Genomic DNA, 23,299 nt, shown 5'->3' with positions numbered 1-23,299 from the left:
ACCTTTTACCATACAAAAATAAATTCCAGATAATTTAAATAAAGACTTAACTTTCAAAAAATTATCTAAAGCTATAAGAAAAAGATATTACTATATGACCTCATCATAGAGAAGCCTTCTTAAAGACACCAAAACCCCACAAACCATAAAGGAATTAAAAATTAAAAATACTTATATGAAAAAAAAAACACATGATAAACATACGTAAAAGGCAAGTAAACTAAGAAAAGGCCAAACAGCCCAAGAGAAAACCAGGCAAAAAAATATATACTAGTAATTTACCAGTGAAGAAATCCTAATTGTCAATATACACATGAAAAAAAGAAACGCCCAGACTCATTAGCAATCACAGAAAAGCTCATTAAAATAATGACAGTATTTGTTCACTCGTCAGATTAACAAAATCTCATCAGATAGTATCAAATGTTGACAAAGATGTAGAAAATAAGAACTTTGAATACTGCTGGTGAGGCTGAAAAATAGTACAGCCATTCTGAAGAACCATTTAGCTCAAACTGAAGATGTACATTTTTATGACACAGCGTAAGGAGAGATGCAAAAGGCTGTTCCCTGCAGCACTGTTTGCGTAGGAAAATGTTGACTATACCTAAATGTCCACTAATAAGAGACTAATTAAACAAAATTTGCCATATTTATTCAACAGAATACAGTGGTTATCAGTAAACAGATGTATACATATCAGCATACATAGAGCCCCAAGATATAAGTAAAAATAAAAGACACAGCTTGATGATTCTTGTGTACATTTTGAAAACACCAAAACAATACTGTTTCCTTACGATACCAGATGAAAACAAACAAAGGATGCCTGTACATACGGGCTCATTGTGGTGATTGCCTCTATAAGTACAAGATGGGGGGACAGGACTGCAAGAGCTGGTTGAAGGAATTTTACTTACATCCCAACCTGTTATTTCATAAAAGGGGGGTGGTATTACTTCTGGATGGTGGGAATGTGGACATTTATTATCAATTGCCCTTTTCGGTTATGTTTTCAAATTTCCATCTACAGCATACTTCCTGTGCTCACCCACACACTGTGTTCCAATACTGGCAAGAAAACTGGTGGTGCTAAACACACTGAGAACAGCATAAAGCCGAACTTTACATGATTTAAATCATGTTCAAAGTAAATGTTGACTATATGTGATTTTAGCCTTCACTGACAAACTTTAGCATTAATACTCTTATAGGCTGAGACTCACAGCATTCATCAACATGAGAACTGAAAGGCAAGCCACATGTAAAAACCCTTTTTCATTTAGCTAAGGACTTTTGAAGGCCCAATCATATGTAGTTACGTTAGCCAAAATCCCTTTTCTCCAGTGCCATCTGGTGGAGAAAAGAGGCAACCTCATCTGTACCTTCCACAAAACACGCCCCCACTTGTGGTTATCAGAGCACCATTTTTTTTTTTTAAAGAAGCGCCAGCTTTTACTCTGAGGTTACTGCGCAGTACACTAGTAAGTGTTTGCTTTCTTTAGAGCCTCCCTCAAACTAAATTCTTCAGCCTACAGGTTAGATAAGAAAGGGCTTTATATTCTGTTCAGATTCCTTCTTTAATGTTTTTAAATTAAGTGATGCTTTAACTTCCTCCCCAGACCACTCTGCAATCATAATCTGCATTCATCCCTCTAGAGTAAACAATTCCAACCGTTGATTTCTATATTAAAAATTTAGTGTCATTTTGCTTTACCTAAACTTAAGAGGGTAAGAATGTTTCATTTAATGGACTTTTAAAATATAACATATTGTCACTATAAATATGCAGTGGAATTATAAATAGCTCCTTCTTCCAAGCACTGGACTGAGAAAGTACAAAACATACAGTATTTTACCAAGAGCCAATAAAATATGCTAGATTTTTCAGACATGAAAGAAAGATATCAACATAAAAAAGGGAATAAAACAGAGTAACCAGATTATTAATCCCCCAATTTGCAATACTGAGTTCCTTCATCCATTTACAATCCAGAGATATATCTAAGCAGGGTGGTAAAAATACTGTGGAGCTCAGACAAAAGAAGTCACTTCTAAATGATTTTCCATTAGTGTTTTATGTGGCTATGATTCCATTCGAGCTTTATAACCTGCTGTAACACATAGCTTTTTAACTGTTTCCAAATCAGCGCTAGCAGAGGATGGAAATAAACAGAGTCAAAGGCACGCCCTCCCTCAGAGGCTCAAAATTGTTAATTTTGATGTAGATTTAAAATTAGTGAGTTTCAGTCACTCCACTCAGATGATCGTGTAGGTTCATACAAACACACTGAATTGTTGGTTTAGCTTCCACTCCTTTCTCAAAGTTTATGATAAACAGACTAATCCCTGTATTGGGGCTGACTGACATCAGCTCAGATTCGCTCACGGTTGCCGGTAAAGAGCACTTAAGGTCAGTGAGGAAATAATTGAACAGGCTTTTCATGTAAGCGCCATGACTCACAACTAAGACACTGGCTACTAATTCTGGAGCGCCACTGTCTGAATTAAATTTGGAGGCATAGTTTTTTCCTAAAGGGAATATCTCTGCCAAAGAAGTTTCCAGACAGTTGCTTGGAGTTCCTGGGGAAAACTGTTCTTTTTGACTTGCTTCCTTCAGGATCAGTTGACAAAGAAATTCAAAAAAGTCTTTTCCACGCATCTTCACCTACAATGAAAGAAAAAAAAAAGGTGAAATAAAGTGACATTAATGGCTGTCTTAAAACATAAACATAAATGATTGGATTTTTCTAATATGTCAACATAAGTCCTACATAAGCAGATGAAACTCCGTATTTCTATTCATTCAATGAGTAGTTCCACGGACAGTGGTAAGTGCCCACCACATTTCTGGAACTGCAGAAGCACACTGGGCACAAAGAGGAGTAAGATACAATTCCTAATTTCTGACTTCAAAGCACTCAGAGTCTAGTTAGGGAAATCTACAAGTAAACAGAAGCCCATAAACAGTGTTAACTAGGAAACTACATCTGATACTTGGTTCAGTTAGAGTGACAAGGACAAAAAAAGATCTTTCCTTTAATAAATGAATAGAAAGTCTTTACAAGAAAATTATGAAAATGAAGACTAGGGGGTAAAATCACCAAGAACGCAATTCAAAAGCAGAATGCTGCAAAGAAAGAAGCATGGGGATGCTGCCACAAACAGCGGGGGGGCAGGAGAGGCCAGAGAATTTCCGGTCTTGAGTTATTTGGCCTCTCAAGTGTTTTGTTCATCATTCTCCTCGAATGGCACCATACTTGCTTTACTGACTATCATACCACTGCTGAAGTATTGCTTCATATTCAAGAGTTTTCTTAACAGTAACATCTAATGACACATCGTTTAAATCCATTATCAGTTACGACTGCAAACTAACAGTCAATGAGAAAGGTAGGATAGCTTCTTTAAAAATGATGTCATACAGAGTTCTTTTATGAACCAAACAACTTTCAAACTGCTTAGCTAAAATTTACGAACATCTACTTTACCAAAAAACAAGTCAGATTTCAGCTCCTGTGACGTGGGCAAGTTCATCGGCCTGGGAGCTTGCCCCAGGACTACGCACCTGGTCTAAGGTCTCCCCTCCAGGTGGCGTGAATGCAGGACATTCTTCCCCAGCTGCTTTGGCCATTGCTCTGAGCTCACTCAGCGCCCGGCTCTCTGCAACCCCGTATTTCTGCAATGGTTCAGTAGATAAAAGTGCCTCCAGTGAATTTGCAATACAACAATTAAGTACAAGTTTGGAACAATCACCCGAGAAAGCAGTGTGGTTTCCTTCTACTTACTGTATTATATCTCCTCTGAACTGAAAATTCTCCATGATGATAATGGATTACTTATATAATAAAATATTTAAAGAGACAAATCATTTACGGTTTGCATCGATGACACCAGAAGATTCTAACGCCACCAGCAGACAGAGTCCAATAGTAAATTATTTTTTATGAGTGCGTGCACATTTTGCCCAGTGCTCTTAACAAATCCTCAAGTCCAAATTCTTACATCCTCAACTACACCTGGAACAACCTCTATTACAAAGAGAAACATCAATAATCATCACCTGCTTTTTTTTCAAGAATGAAAACATCCATTGGTTAAATATCCAAATGCTAGGCTGAAGCAGCACGTCAGGCAATGAGGCCAGAATGGAGGACAGCAGGGTGGCCGTCTCCCGCCCCTGCTGAGATCGCCGTCTGGTGGGGGTACTAACCGAGGAACAGTAGTGGGAAAGTGGCGTGACAGAGGGAAATCCTGGACACACACACACACACAGCAGATGTCCAATCTGGACTTGGGAATCACACACGGCCAAAGCCTCAGGCTGAGTGGAAGTGGGCCAGGTTTAGGGAGCAAGCATTCCAGCTTCTTCTGGGTACAGATTCAGAAGGTCAGTGAGGAAAGAGCATGGGGTATTTGGGCAACTCTAAGGAGATCCTTGAGAGGCACGTGACCAGTGGTCCAGAGCATGGACTGCAGAGCCCGACAGCCTCAACTATAATCTGAGCTCTGCCACAAACCAGCTCTGTGACCCTGAGCATGGACTTGACCTCTTTGTGCCTTTGTTTCTGTATCTGTAAAATGGGGGCTAAAAAATGAGGTTTTTAAATCTCCGCAACATCAGGCTGTTGTGAAGATGAATAAACCTGCGGCGCTTGGGACAGTGCCAGAATGTGGTGAGCACCGAGTAAATGCTTGTTAACACTATTACTAAGGCTGAGCCCTAAGCACAAGGGAAGAGGAGGGAGAGGTGGAGGCAGCCAATCAGATCCCACAGCACAGACGAGCCACATAAGAGCCTGGACAACCTTTGAAGATCAAAGAAAACTAGTGAACTGTTTTATACAGGGGTGTGGCGACCACATTTTCTAAAGATTACTCTGGCCTGCGGTGTGGAGATTAGATTAGAAAAGGGCACGCAGTGAAAACAGGAGAATCCTACTCCAGTGATCTAGGTGACAGATGACACTGAGCTGCAATAGGATGGCAGTGGTGGGCCTGCAGAGAAATGAAGGATTCAGGAACTATTTGGAGGAAGAACTGATGAGATGATGATAGGATGTGCAGTGTGAGAGACAATGAAGAATGAATAGTTGGAGCATCTGGGTAACTTGTCAGGAGCCAGGTGGAAAAAGAGAGTACAATCCACTGAGCAGTAGCTGTGGGCATTCTAACGGATAGAAACTGCAGGCAGTGTGACATGTGAGTGTGCAGATCGGGTAAGAGACCTAAGCTAAAAATGCCTATTTGGAAATCATCAGTCCTTTAACTGAAGTCCTAAGAGAGGACGAAACCACTCAGGGAGAGTGCACAGTGGGGAGAGTTGCCCCTGCCTGGTGCTGGTCACACACTCCTGTGCTGATACGAGCGGTTCAGTGTCCCACTGAACTCAGAACGTGTTTGTCTGACATCTGTGCATTCGTTCTCAGGAAGAGTGAGCCTTTCCACGCAGTATTTATGCTATAGCTCTAGTACATATGTTGAACTGTAACAGAGAACACATGCAAGTTAAGAAAAGCTGTTCTTTAAAGATGTCCTAGCAATTCTGCTACAATTCTGTATAGAAGGAGTCACAGGGCTGGCAGGGACATTTACCAGCTTATACGTCAGCGTTAGAGCATAGTAAAAATACTGCTCTAGGAAGAGACTTGGAGTTCAATCTCAGATGTAAATTGTTGTATGGCTTTCACTAAATCAGTTTCAGAAAGATTCATTTCTGGTTATTTATCCTTAAATGACCAGGGCTATTTATCTTAAAACCAGGGAGTAGGATTGACACAGAAATTTTCACTTTTAGTTTAAACTCTTCTATACTGTGTTAAATTCTTACAAGGAAACCTGCTTTTATAATTTAAGATGTATATCATATGATTTTAATAATTAAATAAGATACTGTCTATGAGAGTACATAACAGTGACTGTTACATCATAGATTGTTAACAGATGTTAGCTGTTTCCATATCCCTAGCAGGAATGCATTTAATTTTTAGCCATGTGATAAACGGATGTGGTTATTGATAATTTAAGGTAAAGAATAATAAGTTACTTACTCTTTCTCGAAGTCTTGAATCATACTTTACTGTCATATCTCTGCAAAATTTGTTCTTCTCCAAAATCCCATGCACAGTCTGGAAATCAAATGACAACTGTTGTTTTTTTTTCATAAAAATAATCATTCTGGCCAAAATGTTAAAATCATTTATGCCTCCTTAGTGAATAAAAAACAAACAAACTGGAAATAATTTTGCTTTGCAGAAGTTGCCTCTTTGTACTGCTCGTCCTTTCTCTCTTCCTGTCAGATTTTCATACCGTGTTTCCCTGAAAATAAGACCTAGCCGTACAATCAGCTCTAATGCATCTTTTGGAGCAAAAATTTATATAAGACCTGGTGTGATATAATATAATGTAATATAATATAATGTAATATAATATACCAGGTCTTATATTAATTTTTGCTCCAAAAGACGCATTAGAGTTGATTGTCCAGCTAGGTCTTATTTTCGGGGAAACAGGGTATTTCCTTCTACCCTATCTTCTAGTTCGGAGGTCAGCAAACTACAGCCTACAAGCCAAATCCATACCATGACTAGTTTTTGTAAATGAAGTTTTATTAGAACACAGCGATTTATGTATTGTTTATGGTTGCATTCACAGTACAACAGCAGAGTTGATCTCTGACAGAGACCATACGGCCCACAAAACTTAAACTATTTACTATCTGGCCCTTTACAGAGAAGCTTCTTCACTAATTCTCCATTCAGGTGTGTCTAAATTGCTGTTAAACGCATCCACTGAGTCTTAATTTGTTATATTTTCAGTTCTAGAATGTGCATTTGATTCTTGTTTATAGTTTCTAGTTATCTGCTGAAATTCTCAATGTCTTACCTATGCATTAAGTGGTTATTTTAAAGCCTACATCTAATAACTCCCGGTATCAGATAACTCCTACGGCTGTTTCTGCTGCCTTTTGTTTGTGCTCATTTCCTTCTCTCATTATGTGGTTATTGCTGATTGACAAGAGACATTGTATTTGCAAAACTGTAGAAATTATTTAAGTCCACAACTTGCCTTATTTTTAATCCCCCACCACAAATTAGACATTATCATCACTACTGTTTTATGTTAATAGTTGTTTCTATTTACCTAAACCTTTACCAGTTTCTTTGCTCACCATTCTTTTCAGAAACTCAGACCTTCCTTTTAGAATTATTTTCCTTCTTTAATTATCCTTTGAAAGCTCTTTACAGCCTGTTTATCTGACATGTCTTTTTACCTACACTCTAGAAAATGTTTTACTGGGTATAAAACTCTAGGTTAATCCTATTATCTCTCAGCACACTAAAGAAATTATTATTGATACTGACAAATTTGTTGATATTGGGCTTTAGTAGATGATGTTTTTCCTTCTTATTCTTTGGAGTTTTGCAATTATGCTATAATAAGTATAGAAGTGAGTTTATTTATTTATCCTGATGGATTTGCCACTTTCTGGATGTGATCATTTATTTTCCAACAATTCTGTAGAATTATCAACTGTGACCTCTGAAGATTGCCTCTTTCCCAGTCTCTCTGATACTTCCTCTTGAAAGATATTAGACCTTCTTATTATGTTCTGCATGTCTTTTAAACTCTCATACTTTTATTTATCACACTGTGCTACATTTTGGTTATTTATATTTATCTATAAGCTAATGATCATTTCAGCTATGTCTAACCTATAATTTAGTATTCCTGGCCCCACGCGACCACTAATCAGCTTCATGTAGATTAGATTTGTCTTTTTCAGAGTTTCATGTAAATGGAATCATACAGTAGGTACTCCTTTGTGACCGGCTTCTTTTGCTCAGCATAGTATTTTTCAGATTCTTCCATGTTGCTGCCAAGTTGTATTCCATTGTGTGAATATATCATAGCTCATTTATCCACTCACTACTGATGGGGACATGGGTTGTTTCTGCTCTTTGCCTATTATGAACAAAGCTGATATTAAACAGCTGTGAACAAGTCTTTGTGTGTGGACATATGTTCTTATGTCTCTTGGATAAACTACTGAGACTGAAATTGCTGGATCATACAGTTAGTGTATGTTATGTCAAACTGTTTTCCAAAGTAGTTGTTCCATTTTACATTCTCATTAGCAATGTATGAGTTCTAGTTTTTCCACATCCTTTTACCTTTTTAATTTTAGCCATATAAATGTTTGTATAATAATATCTCATTGTGGTTTTAATTTATATTTGTTATGATCAATTATGCTAAGCTAAGCATCATTTCATCTGTTTATTGGCTTCTTATGTATCTTTTTTTATGAAGTGCCTGGTCAAATTCAAATCCTTTGCCCATTTAAAGTGAGGTGTTTGTCTAATTATTGAGTATATGTATATGCTTCATCCCAAGAAACCTTTATAAATATTTTTCTCCTGTTTTTCCTTATAGAAATTTTATAGATTTAGCTTTCAGATTTGTTCTATGATCAACTACAAGTTAATTTTTGTGTATTATGTGAGGTAAGAGTCAAAGTTCATGTTTTTCCATATGGGTAGCCTATTGCTTCAGCACCCTTTGTTAAAAGGCTACCCTTTAAATCACTGAATTACCCTGGCACCACTGTGAAAAACCCGACTGGCCAAAAAACACCCCTCCAAAACAACTGACCATGTAACTGTGGGTCTGTTTTAGGTCCCTCTACTTATCTGTATACTCAGCCCCCACCCCCACTTCCCTTTTGGGACTTCAACTACATGTATATTAAATTGCATAACATTGTCCTATACTTCACTGAGACTCTTCATTTTTCCTTTTTTAGTCTTTTTTTCCCCTATCATTTTAGGGTATTGTGGTTTCTAATAGGTTAGTGCAAAAGTAATTGTAATTTTTGCAATTATTTTTAACCTGTTAAACCACAATTTCTTTTGCACCAACCTAATATGTCTTCGTATTCACTGACCTCTTCTCCTAGTGTCTAATCTGCTGTTAATCCAATCCTGTGAAATTTTCATTTCAGAATATTGTATTTTTCATCTCTGGAAAATGAATTTGGTTCTTTTTTTATATCTTCTATTTCTCTCCTCATTATGTTCCCCTTAGGATAGGTTAGCCTCATAATTAAGGTGTAATCCTTGTGACACCTCTACTGTATGTTCTACATATTTGATGAAATCTCTCTACTTTTGCTGGTGGGAACTCAAATTGATTTCCAAAATTGTTCAGCTTACAATTTCCCAACAATCACTCTCTTCCCTGAAGTTGTGTTTTGCCTGGACTAATGCAGTTTCACCCCATATATGCCAGGTGAATAGTCCACCAAAGATTTAAGGGTGAACCTGTACATATTTCTAGAGTTCTTTCTCTATGAGGCTCTCTCTGGTACTCTGCCCCACAAATCTTAGTTATTTAACCTTCCCAAATTGCAAGCTTTGTCTCCTAAACTCACTGAGACCACTGGGCTCTGTCTGGCTTCTCCTACCAAAGTCTGGAAGTTGCTTCAGTTAGAAATCCAGGACAACCCTAGGGCTCACCTCATTCACTTCACTTCATTTGGCGATCATACCCACACTACCTGAAGTCCAACGTCTGAAAAGAATTGTTTCACAAATTTTGTCCTGTTTTCTAGTTGTTTATGGCAGGAGGCTAAACTCCAACCCTATTATTCCCTCATAGTTGTCATAAGTCTCCTCCCATTCAGCTTTTAGAAGTTGCTTTAGTTCTTTTTAAAATCTCTGTTCCTCAAGATATTTCAAACATGCATTTTATTTTTTGATAGTAATATCATTTGTTTGTTTTAACGGTATCTAGTAATTCTAATACCTGGGGTCTTTGTAAGTTAAATTCTCCTGGCTATTGTTTCTGATGACTCTGTCTCATGACACCTTCTTTGTCTTTAAACATTTTATTAGACATTTTTTCCCAAGCTACTCTAATTTAAAAATTACCAAAATAAAATAGTGTAAAATGAAAAAAAAAAAAAAAAGAAGTAAGTTCTGTCAAGAGAAGAGGATTGGAGGTGATGCCTTTACGTGATTTAATTCCCTACAGAATCTGATAGCAGATTTTTCAAAGTTACAAGTGTTGAGAATTTTGACTCATTAGCCTAAACCTTGACTCTAAACTTACCTGCTTTGTCCTTGTGAGATCACTGGAGAAAATATGAGTAAACTTCACATTATTAAGAAACAAACCAGCAGCAGCTGCTTGTTTCAATCCAGTTTCGGAAATAGGTGCATCTACTCCTTGTCCTGTGGTATTAAGAGAAGGAACAATACCATTCAAATATATATATGTGTATATATACATATATATATGTGTGTGTGTGTACATATATGCAAATTAAATCATGTTTAAGACAATATAAATAGCACTTACCTATATTTTACTGAAATATTTCCTTGGGTGCTTTTCTACATAACTTTTTAGAGAACTGACAAGTAAAATTAAGCTATAATCCTATAAAGGCTCATATATTCAAATGTTTCCCCAAAAGAATGTTTGCCTAATGGGAATTAGATGATAATAAGAATTCAACTGTCTTAGGCTTTCCCCTTTCACATTTACTCATCCCTTTATTACCTATATTTTATTATGCTGGCTCTGATCTTATATTCTCAACTCAGGTGTGATGTTTGGGTAGCAGGATCATTACCTAAGAAAATTTTTCCTTCCTTATCTCCATTGTCCAAACATTCTGTATTATATTACTTTCCCTCCCTCCTTCCTTCCTTCTTTCTTTGCTTCCTTTTCATTTTTCACTTAAAACACACTTCGGAACCACTATTTCCAGGAGAAAGGCTGATCAGAATACTCTGAAGGCTCCTCCTACTATAAAAGAACTCTGTGTGTGTGTGTGTGTGTATTGCATTCCTGGGCTCACAGGATATAAAGAAAATCTCCAAGAGACAAAACAAAGCAACCAAAACCAAACCTGAGCTGAAACCTGAACACCACCATGAGAAAATGGAGTTGCTGGGTGGGGGGTGGGGGTTGGGGCCTGCATGAAACAGCAAGGTGAGAGAACTGGAGAACCAAACCCAATATTCCTGGAAGCCAGGAATCCTGTAAAGAGGCTAATGTAGTCTCAGGTCAGTGGTAAAAACAAATGCAAATCCTCTTCAGAGCAAATCATCCTCAATAAAGGCTAACAAGTTTTTTACTGATTTAGAGCAAATAATAGTTCAAAAATTGAACACACAAGAAATTAATCCATCATGAATGAAAGTCACACAAACAATAAGTAACAAATTTCAAACCATTAACACTTCAGACATTGAAATCAGCAAATACAGACTATAAAATAACTATGGATAAAACACAAAGGCAGAATCACAAAAATAAGCACACAACAAGAATTCATCAAAAACAACCAGAGAGCTTTCAAGAGAACCAAACAGATCTTTTAATAATGAAAAGCAGAATTGCTGAGGGAGAAAAAGTTCCCTCAATGAATAAAAGGAGATCCAGTCACAGGGAAACTTAATAAACACCAAGACAGGCCTGAAGTCATTACCGAGAATGCTTCATGGACACAGATGGAACATGTCTCTGATATATTAGAGACACGATGGAAAGAATGAGCATTCCTAACTTACATCTAATTAGAATTCCAGAGAGATGAAAGAAAATGGAGGAGAGAAAATATGAAGAGATAATGGTTGAGAATTTTCCAGAAATCTACAGATAAAGGTAACAAAATATACATCAAGTAAGATAATTTTTTTTTTCATTCCTCTTAAAGATATTAAGGGAAACTGTAGAATAATAAAATCAAGGGCAAGATTTTAAAAGCAATTACAGAAAAAGACAAATTACTTACCATGGAACACCATTTGGCTGACAAGACTTCTTCACAGGAACAATAGAAGCCAAAAAACAGAATAATATCTCCCAAGTGCAAAGATAACTGTCAATCTAGAATTATCTAGACTAAAAGTGATTAAAGAGAATAAAAACAGAACTGTGTAGGACAGAAATGATTGAAACTATCTTTACCATCAACAGATCTACACTAGGGGCACTTTCAAAGAAGATACTTCAGGAATGAAGGTCTGGGATACAAAAGAAATGATAAGAGAAACTGGAAAATATATACGTAAATGTGAACAAACACTGTCTAAATAACAAATTAAATATTAAGAGCTAAGTCCTGTGGTTAAAAAAGCATAGGACTAAGATACTGAACAATAGTTCTCTGTATTTTTCATGAGTGGGTATTAATGTTATACTTAAATTTTGGTGAAAATTTGAAAGTACTCCTTAAAAGAAGAGAAATGGTTTATTATTTCAAAGCCAGTAGGGAAGATAAGAAGTGGTTGGATAAGGAAAAGAACCAAGCACTTAAGAAGTAAAAGCAAGTAAAAAGAAAAAGGAAAACTAGAAAAAGAAGGGAGAACAAAACACCAAAGGAAAAAGGCCAAACATATCAGTAACCAGACAAAAGTAAATAGACGATTCTTGCCAATAAATGCAGACTCTATTTTTTAAAAGAAGAACCCAAATCACCTACCTAGTATGTATGAAGTAATAACACTTAAGTACCAGTACACAGAAAGGTTGAAAGGAAAGAGATGGAAAAATGTATCCCAGGCAAATTCCAACCCCAAAACAGCTGGACCCCCAGCAATGCAGGACTTGAGGACCAAATCTTAGCAAGGAATGTGAGGATCACTATAAATACTGAGGGATCCAACTTACTAGGAAGATATAATAATCTTTAAACATGTATTTGCCTAACAAAATAGCCTCTAACAATGTAAAAGCAGAACAAGCAAACCTCAAATTACTGAAATTTCAGGTATTAAAGGATAAACTGGCCATCACAGTCAGAAATTCCACATACCTCAGTCATAAATTGATATTTAGGTCATGCAAGCAAATTAGTAAATTTGCAAAATTAGTAAAGTATAAAAGATTTGAACCAAAAAAAAAAAAAAAAATCAACGTTGACTATTTGATATGTACCTTCAAGCCCAACAATTAGAAAACAGATTTTTTTTTTCTCAAGCACACAAAGGTAGATTTATAAAAACTGACCCTGTTAAGAAATTTCAAAGAAGCGTTATCAAATAAACCATACTGTCAGAATACAAGCTATTACCCTGGAAGTCAATCATAAAAGATGAAGAACAACAATAACAATCAAGCCCAGTCATTGGGAAATTTAAAAAATAGTTTTAAATAACTCAGGTCAACAATGAAATCATAATGGAAATTTAAGATACTTGGTGTTCAATACTTATGAAATTACTACATATTAAAACTGTAGGTCTGCAACCAAAATGGTACTTAGAAACATACAGCATTGAATGCTTTAAAAAAAAAAAAAAAAAGCCTATAACTTAAAGAACTAAGCATCTAACTTACAATGTTAGGAAAAGAACACAAAACAAACGTATTAGGTTGGTGCAAAAGTAATTGCAGTTTTTGCAATTATTTTAACCCTTTTAAAAAACCGCAATTACTTTTGCACCAATCTAATAAAAATACAAGTGTGAACCCAACAACTTTTACTCATGTTTTGTTACCAACTTCTAGAGAAATGAGACAAGTGAGCAGTACCTAAGGACAAGGTGGTCAGGGATGTAAGTCTAAAGGATAACGGGCCAGCAAGGTCACAGGTCATTGGAAAACAAAGGTTCATTTAGGTAATTATTAGCTTCCAGAAAAGGGAGTCAGGCACTCTGGATATGAAAATGGTTTCTGTAAACCCCAGATGTCCCTAACCAAAAAAGTAAAACAAAAGCCGCTTTTATAATCACAGCACAGAAATAGCATGTCTAGCTGAAAGTTCACCAAAATATTCTTTAAAAGCCAGACTAGCTGGATCATAGTGAGATTAAAAGATCTGAGCCCAAATTAACACAAGGGAGGGAGAATCTGTTCAGAATAAAGTAACCATCCCATGTGAGAACAGGAGTTCTCTTTTTTAAATCTCCTGTTACTACTAAAATTAAAACATCTTAGCAGAAGAACACCATTAACACCAGCCAGTAAACTTTGTTTCCAAATATAAAATCATCTTAAAGGCCGGCACTTATATTTTAAGACGGTTTAATCAGCTGCCTGGGCTATTCTGAAGCGACCCATAATCAACCTGGAGTATTGCTTTTTACATCCGTTCACTTAGAAGTCTTATTTCTCTGGGTTACCATCTACTCTGACTGTATTTCTGTGACTATGATGCTTTATTTCTATAATTCCCAACTCACCACACAGAGCAGCCCCCAGGGCTCCCTGCTCCATCAAATCTGATGAACTCATATATCACATTAACACTAAAGTACAGAACTGAAAATAACAGTATACCAACCTTGAATTATTTTCTCCTTGTTCAATCTTGTTTCTCCACTAAAACAGAGAGGGTGGGGAAAAAAACACCTTTATTACCAAATTAGGTTAGGTTTGAGATGAGAAAAAAAGATCTGCAATGAAACGTTAACGATATTCATAAAGATAGAGATGAACCTTGTAACATACTTCATAATCTAACCTGTGAAATTTATTCTGAACTAGTATTTACAATCATTTAATGTACTTCACTGATGAGCTAAGAATTTCAAACTGCCGAAATTAAAATGTATAGACCATGAATCAATCTTAGGTAGCTTGCAGGTGGAATAGTCTATTAAAAAACATATACATATATATTAATTTTGTTAAATATCCTTGTTAAAGTAAGTATGTTGACCAAAAGGACCTTCACAGGCCGCAGGACCCACACACGGAAGCGAGCATGCGCAGCGACAGTGAGTGCCATGGGAAAGAAGCGCCGAAGCCTGCAGACCCCTGCCTCCTCGCCTCCTGGGCCTAGGTTGTCCGTTTTGTATCTTGAAGGCCACGCTGAAGAACTGAGGTTTGGGTAACACTTTTTTTTTTTTTTTTTTTTTTAAGATTTTATTGGGGAAGGGGAACAGGACTTTATTGGGGAACAGTGTGCACTTCCAGGACTTTTCTCCAAGTCAAGTTATTGTCCTTTCAAGCTTAGTTGTGGAGGGTTCTGTTCAGCTTCAAGTTGTTGTTGTTTCAATCTTAGTTGTGGAGGGCGCAGCTCAGCTCCAGGTCCAGTTGCCCGTTGCTAGTTGCAGGGGGCACAGCCCACCATCCCTTGCGGGAGTCGAACCGGCAACCTTGTGGTTGAGAGGACACGCTCCAACCAACTGAGCCATCTGGGAGCTCAGCGGCAGCTCAGCTCAAGGTGCCGTGTTCAATTTTAGTTGCAGGGGGTGCTGCCCACCATCCCTTGCGGGACTCGAGGAATCGAACTGGCAACCTTGTGGTTGAGAGCCCACTGGGCCATGTGGGAATCGAACCGGCAGCCTTCGGAGTTAGGAGCACGGAGCTCTAACCGCCTGAGCCACAGGGCCGGCCCTGGGTAATACATTTTTAAGAATTAAAAAAACAAACCAATTTTGAAACAACCAGAAGGGTCAGAGGACCGAAAACTTTGTCACAAAATCAGTCAATGGAGGCTGGAGGGGAGGAATGCAGGGGTACCTGGACAAGAGTGAATGACAGGCGGAACTACAGTAAAAGCCATCATCAAATACACAAAAAGCTGTCAAGGAGAATTCCGCGGAAACCTCAGTGAGCTCTTCTATGCGCTAAGCACAGAGCTAGGCACTGTGACGAGATGGTCCGTGGCTGCCCTTGAGAAAGGAGTTGGCTTCTTCTGTGCAGACACTGGACACAGAACTGGGAATGGGTGGTAAAAATAGGAGACAGATTTCTTCAGGACAAGTTATTTCCTCATTTGGAATCAAATGTCTACAGCCCATATTTATAGCCTTCTATGTCAATGAGAGGTGAATATCTTTAAAGTAAACTTCATTTGGGCTCGGGAACAAAAGCGCTTTGGCTCCACACTTACGAGCTGGATTTAGGTCAAGTGCCTCAGTTTCCTTGTCTGTCAAACGAGGAGAGTAATAGTCTCTATCTCACAGGACTCTTGTAATAACTGAGTGAATATAGGTAAAGTGTTTAGAATACTGCTTAGCTTCTGGTAAGTACTCAATTGTTATATTTATAAGTCACTTTTGCACAGAGCTTCATAGAAATCAAAGATTTAACAATGCATTTCTCTAACCTTTTAAAAATCGTGAAATAAACAGTGAACAAATAACTGTAAAGCCAACACCCACATAACACCCCCGAACTAACAGATCACTGCCAGCCTCCTAGACCTCTTTCCAATCACAGCGTCTTCCCACCCCCAGGGAATCCCAGGGGATCCATTATCTGGACGTCTGCTCATTTGCTTGCCTTTCTTCACAGCCTTCCCACCCATGTAGCACACAGATTAGCTTAGCTGTTGTTGAACTTTATAATGAATTGCTTCTTACTATATATTGTCTGTGTGTTGCTTCTTTTGTTCAACATTTTGAGATACATCAATGTTTCCGACTGTGACTATATACTCCTTACATTTTCATTACTGTGTAATCCTCCGCTGTAAGAATTGACCACAATCCCTTTATATGGTCGGTTATTGATAGATCTTTGGAGTGTTTCCAGTTTGGGAATACGCTTGTACACCGTGCGTCAGATTCTCTAGGGCAGTGGTTCTCCAAGTGTGGTCCCATGACCAGCATCAGTGGCACTGCCTGGAAACTCGTGGGAAATGTAGTGTCAGGCCCCAGCCAAACACAATGACCCAGAAACTCGGAGGCTAGGGCCCAGCAATCCGTATTTTAATAAACGCACCAAATGATTCTGATGCATGCTTATGTTTGAGAACCATTCAAAGACTGGCACAAAACTCTGTTTGTAAATAAAGTTTTACTGGAATACAGTCACACCCATTTGTATATACCTGTATGGTTATGGCTACTTTCACACTGTAACAGCTAAGTTCAAACAGACTGCATAGCCTGCCAAGCCTAAATGATTTATTACCTGGTCCTTTAATTAAAAGTTTGCTCAACCACGCCTGATACATACCTAGCACTGGAATTGCTCGGCCATGGGGTGTGCCAATACTCAGCTCCAGTAGCTAACGCTGAAGAGGTTACACCCATTTATTTCACTCTGCAGAATTCCCCATCCTCACCATCTGTTAATATTGTAAGAGCTTTCAATTTGTGCCAATCTGACACCAGAAGAGTTGATCTCACCTTAAACTTAGTTTATACTTCTCCGATTACTAACGACGGCTGGTAACTCCTTTGTTTTTAAGTGAAGCACTAGTTTAAAAAAAAAAATCAACTCACATGGGATTGAGCTACTCAGATCCAGAGAGGAACTCCAACGGACCTTAAAGTCACAATCACAACTGAGATCTGCCTGGAACCTTGTCCCTTCTTCACAAAAACACAGTTGCCAGCCTCTGCCAGGAGCAGTGGTTCTGACACTGGAGTGTGTAACAGAACCCCCTGACGCGCTTACTACAACACAGACCTGGCGTGTGCATATGTGCACATGTGCTCATTCTTCAAGACCCAACACAGGCAGCCAGCTCTTTAGGGCTTCTCTTCCGGCCCCATCCCCCACCTACCATCCCATTTAAATGCCCAACTCCATGCTCACATTTTACTGTGGCACTACTAATGTAACTTGTCATCTATATGATAAGGAACTTTCTACCTCTCTGTCTACCTGGCTCCATTTCCTTAAAGACGCAGCCAGATGTTATATCATCCTAATACGGAGAAAATCCTGGGAAGTAACAGAACCTCAGTGAATGTACTCTGCCATTGGAGGGTCACCTGGAAATATCTATCAAAATAACAAATCTGTTTACCCTTTGATCCAGCAACCCTATTACTGAGAATACCTATATTCATCCATACTTAAAAGAATAGTTGTTACAGTGTTATTTCTAACAACCTACGTGTCTATTAACAGGGAGATGGTTACATTAACAAATAAATAGTGGTATATCTACATAATGGAATACTATGTAACTGTGTCCCCTAAGGAGAGAAAGACTGCATGGGAAGATCACCAAGATATATTAGGTGGAAAAAGCAAGGTGCAGAATTTTTAAAAATCCAGCTTTTTAGAAAGGAGGGAAATAAGAATAAACATTTGGATATGCATAAAGAAATACTGGAAGGCTACACAAGGAACTAATAAATGTAGTGGTCTATGGAGTGAGAGAACAGGAAGACTAGGGAGAATTGTATGGATTTCCAAATATGTGGATTTTATTAGTTTAAAAAAAATGTTATGACAAGTAAATGAAATTACACAGAACGATTTACCACTGATTTGCCATTAGCATTGCTATTAATACTAACAAAAGATTTCTTATGCTTCACTCAGAACCATGTGAAATGGATGTGAAAGAGGATATTAACCTCTACCATTCAGACGCATAAAACATCCCATTAGAAACTGTCATTTCTAATACAGAAAATGGTTCTCAAACATTGGATTCACTTCCTGTCCCAGCCTCGTAATCTTGCTGAGACCAAGAATAAGAGAACTGCTGTTTAAACACAAGTGACATCCTCTTTAGACAGTGGCTTTGTAGCCAAATTCAATTTCCAGCAGAATTCAAAGAACCCCCTCATCCCATATGTCGTTTTATACAGGAACCTCAAAAGGTTTTGCCTAGTTTATGTGGATCACAAACTCTCTTACTCATTTTATAAATTTAAAATCAAGGGTGAGGAGAAATTTAATAATTTTGCCAGCCTATGTCTTTACAAATCACAAACTCAGATAACTTTTTGTATGCTTGCCGAAAAGATAGCTCAAGGTTTTAATTTAATCCCAAGAGCTGATATGATAAAACTCAGAATGAAAGATTCCATCATCAAAATGCCATCCTGTAAAAAAATGGAGTCCCAGTACTTTAACAGTTTTGCAATGGCACTGCCCCACCATCAAACCATTTTTAGCAAAAGGAAAAAAAATACTTATGATATAATGAAGGATTTCATTTAGCGATAAGTCAATAGAGACTGCTGCAGACATTATTGCATTTTTAACAATTACTAGCATTTCTACTGGTCACTGGTGCCTTCAAATCACTTTATAAATATGACAGAGTAGGAATCTAGAAATAGAATTTTTTTCCCAAAAACGTTCACAAATGTTTACTTTTACAGCTTTTATCAGCTTTATCAACAGGTTTATATAAATCCTTGAAGCAACTGTTTAGTTTGTTTTGGGAATGGGAAAGAAAAGTAGGTGGATAAAATAGCTTTACTATTAAGCTGTTTCCCTTAACCAAAGTTTGGCTTGTGACAGCGGCAGAGAAGGTGGAGGGAGCTGAAAGGTCAGAGGAATATGTTTTGAAGGAGTCAGGAATAACACCACTCATTTTCAAAATCTGCAGTGTGATCCATTTCCAAAACAGAACGCCCGACTCTGCAAGAATCCAACGCTTCTGCCAAGAAGTTAAGTCTTATGACCAGCCATTTATAGGTTACAAATACATATCATTCACTTTGTAGATTATGACACTGTTTTTCACTTAAAAAGGTATTTGATTTTGTTAGCTCTGGTTTATATTCTATGGCATTTCTTTAGAAATGGTATAAAAAGCTTAATTTCCCAAGTGTATCCTTTTAAAGAATTCAAATTCAACAGATAAGCACTCAGTGTGCCAAAAGAGACAAATCATGGGAAATTAGCGCATATTTGGGGCAAGTTTTCATTAGCATACATGGAAATGTGAAACCTCACCTGATATTAATCATGAACAGCTTTATCCTGAGTCCTCTACACCAAGTAATTCATTTGAAAATACAGAAAGTTTAGGGGCAGCCAGATGGCTCAGTTGGTTAGAACGCGAGTTCTAAACAACAGGGTTGTAGGTTCGATTCCCACATGGGCCAGTGAGCTGCACCCTCCACCACTAGATTGAAGACAACGAGCTGCTGTTGAGCTGTCCGAGGGGCGGCCGGATGGCTCAGTTGGTCAGAGTGCAAGCTCTCAGCAACAAGGTTGCCGGTTCTATGGGATGGTGGGCTGCACCCCCTGCAACCAAAGATTGAAAACAGCAACTGGACTTGGAGCTGAGCTGCACCGTCCACAACTAGTTTGAAGGACGACTTAGAGCTGATGGGCCCTGGAGAAACACACTGTTCCCCAATAAAATTAAAATAAACAAAAACAAAACACACACACACACACACACACACACACACATAAAAAATGTTCTTTTCGCCCCTAAAATATCGAGGGAAAAATCTTCATGTTACTAGCCCTTTTTCCCTCGATATTTTAAGGGGGGAAAGAACGTAATACCCAACTCATGGTATATTTTTGTTGATATATTTTTGTTTATATATAGATTGGTCCTAAGTGCAAAAACTAGGATCAATCCCATTCCCAGGAAATAAATATCACAGTAACATAACAACTACAATTTATCTTTATAAAAGTTTACCGGTGATCTAATATTTATTTTGCTTGCTTTATTAAGACCAGAACAATGATTAGCATTCAACAAAAAGTAAGTGAACTGATGCTAGTGTAAGGAAAACATCTGTCTTTCTATAAATAAGTTTATTAATCCATCATCTTTAAGTCACTAAATTTTTTTGTAAAAAATTTTTAAGTTTTAAGAGCTAGTTAAACATGGAAGTGAAATGGGATGGTTTGTAAGCAACTGATTGCAAACACCTACAAATAACATTTCAAGGGAACTAGGGCCTTCAACACATTGTGTAGGTGATGGAAGACATGCCAACCTACATACTGGAGTTTCCAACAATGCCATGCTGTAAGATCATGAGAAGTTACCGTTTAATATTAGTGGACCAAAAGTTTGCAATCTTGGGCATTCTATATCTAAAATAACACACAACGTACTTTCACTTCCAAGTATGATGAAGAAAGGTAAACACACATACAGGACAACACAAGATTCATAAAGGATTTGGTTGAATTTAAAGAAATTGCTTTTAAAAAGCTTTCTTGCATTACCTGAAGAGGTACTGTTGAATAAAATTATCCAACTCTTATAAAATATCGACCATGCCATCATGATATTTCAAGGTGTTTATCTTACAGAGTTATACAGAATCAGGTGACAGAAAACTCAACTGCCTATTCCCAATGTTATGCTAAATGACCCAATCTTGCTGATTCTAATAAGAGTCATTATATTTAACTATGGTGATTATCAATCATGTTTGAAATAATCTTTTCTTGAAAGAATCATCAATTTTTAGCTTTGAGCGTTCTGCAGGAGAAAAGAGAGATGGTCCAGACAGGAAGGCAGCTTACCATAAACTTATTAGTTATATCAACACTTTTGTTCCACTTTCCCACAAATAAAACAGAACAACACAAACTATTCTTATCACCCTTTATAATTATATTAAGAGAAATAAAAAGTAGCTTCTAAAATGGCTGGTGATATTCAAGTAATCTATAAATATTGGTCTTTAACTTAATAGGAAGAAGAGTACAGTGGTTAAAAGGATGGGCTGTAGTCACGTTATTTTGGTTCAAATCCTGCCTTTAAGCAAATTACATGCCTTCTGTGCCTGTTTCCTTACCTGCAAATTGAGTAGAAATCTTTACCTCACTGGATTGTTGCCAAATTTTAATTACAACAGTGCCTGGCACATAATTTATTAAGGCATTTTTTAATTGGTTTCTATAGAACTCCTACAATGAATCAATTAAAAAAAAATCAAGCCCCTTTTAAGAATCAGGGAGGCAATAAAATCTACATTCATATAAGTATTGTCTTTAAAAATCTAAACAGAGATCACCTGATTTTTCAAGGGGTGATTTAGCCTAGATTTCCTACAACTTCTGAGCTTCAGTTATACGCCAGCTACTGTGCTGCCTGGACCAAAGGAGCCAGAAAGTGCTCCAACCTTGGGAGAAAGGGCAATCAGGACTCTAGTTCCTGTTCTGCTACTGACTAGCTGTACGACCTTAAGTAGGTGGTAAATGGTCGGAAAGTCTTCTATAAAATGAAGAGGAATGGGAAGAGGGGATACAGAGGAACTCCATTTCTAGTTTACTCATTAAAATCCTGTGAATCCTAAAGGGGCAATTTCAGATGATTCCCAAGATTATCTTCCTGTAAAAGAAGAACAGGACAGAAAAGATCGCAGTTAAAGTCGGCTTGACAAGATTAAACCATATTAGTGTTTTTTGTGAGCTCCATGAAATTAAAAATGGCATCTTATTTACCTGTGTAACCCAGTCAACTGGTACATAGTACCTACTCAAAATGCTGCTCTGATAAACTACACCCCATTTAAACTATATTTGGGGATTAACTATATTTTTATTAGAGCTGTCCTTATAGAAAGAGAAGTTATTTAATTCTCAGATATTTCTTCCCTGCCATTGTGCTATATACACTTTACCTTTCTTCCATTTAATTCTCACACTAACTCAGTGAGTTTTATGTATCATTTTCCCCGTTTTACATATCAGGAAACTGAGGTCGGAAAGATTCAGTTAACAGAGAGCCAGGTTACAAGGCCCTACCTGGAGCCCCGATTCTCACCCAGGTCTATCTTGCTTGAAAAATCTGCTCCTAACCACCCTAATTTCACTTCCCGTTAACAGTAGGCAAGTAAGTGCTGAGAAGGAAAAAGACATAAAGACGTATGCACATTTAGCTCCGTGTAATGTTATAACAAAAACTATTTGTCCCGGGTGATGCGGTCGGCTGAGATGAGGGCGAAGGCCCTTTCTTTCTTTTCCAGTAATGTAACCTCTGGAGGGAGGTTTAATCTCAGATACGTGTCTGTGGGGCTGACTGCCCTGGCAAACGAGGGGAAAATGAGGGGGAACAGCAGAGACGGAGAAAGGGGATAGTGGAAGGCAGTCAGCATCAACACCATCAGCGTTGGACGAGGTATTCTGCAAACTCTTCGGAATCTGCTAAGAACCAAAATGGTGCACCGAGAAGTCCGGAGACAAGGCAGTCTCCGGACTTCAGCTCTGCCACCAAGTGGCTAGGAACCTTGATCATTTACTTATCCAGACCTCACTCTCCTCATCTGGAACACGAGACTGATGTTATCTGACACATGCCTTCCACGCTCAGCGTCGCTGGGGAAAGGAGGGAGTCGAAATGAAATAGCACAGACGAAAACACCTAGAAAATAGCCCGTCCCAGCCAAGTCTCCGAAGGGGCAGGGATGACTCCAAAACACACTCATCGCACAAGAGAGAAAGGCACCCGGCGACAGCAATACTCACTGCCTGACAACGGTCAGAGCAAAGCGCGTCATCTTCTTGGAGCTCAGAGCGAGGACAAGCAATGGCTACAGCTGGGACAGCACACCCTGCACCACGCCGCGCCGCTTCTCTGCACTGCAGGCTCACCTCGCCCACACCACTTCCGCCAACCCCCGCCAGCCAGCCGGCTCCGCTGCTATAGGCC

General features: G+C 38.1%; 1 protein-coding gene across 1 annotated transcript; it reads right to left on the bottom strand.

The window, feature by feature from the left end:
- Positions 1–633: 633 nt before the first annotated feature.
- Positions 634–23,271, bottom strand: TIGAR (TP53 induced glycolysis regulatory phosphatase). Its single transcript, XM_019756943.2, has 6 exons — positions 23,116–23,271; positions 14,300–14,337; positions 10,114–10,235; positions 6,051–6,128; positions 3,569–3,679; positions 634–2,668 (listed from the first exon to the last, which is right to left on the bottom strand). The coding sequence occupies exons 1-6, from the start codon at positions 23,145–23,147 to the stop codon at positions 2,237–2,239; spliced, it is 813 nt and encodes a 270-aa protein (XP_019612502.1). The 5' UTR covers positions 23,148–23,271; the 3' UTR covers positions 634–2,236.
- Positions 23,272–23,299: the final 28 nt, after the last annotated feature.

The sequence above is a fragment of the Rhinolophus sinicus genome, linkage group LG02 (genome assembly GCF_036562045.2).
Source record: "Rhinolophus sinicus isolate RSC01 linkage group LG02, ASM3656204v1, whole genome shotgun sequence".
In the NCBI taxonomy this organism is placed as follows: Eukaryota; Metazoa; Chordata; class Mammalia; order Chiroptera; family Rhinolophidae; genus Rhinolophus; species Rhinolophus sinicus.
Note: the sequence above shows the minus strand (reverse complement) of the source record. Positions and strands in the feature narration are given on the sequence as shown.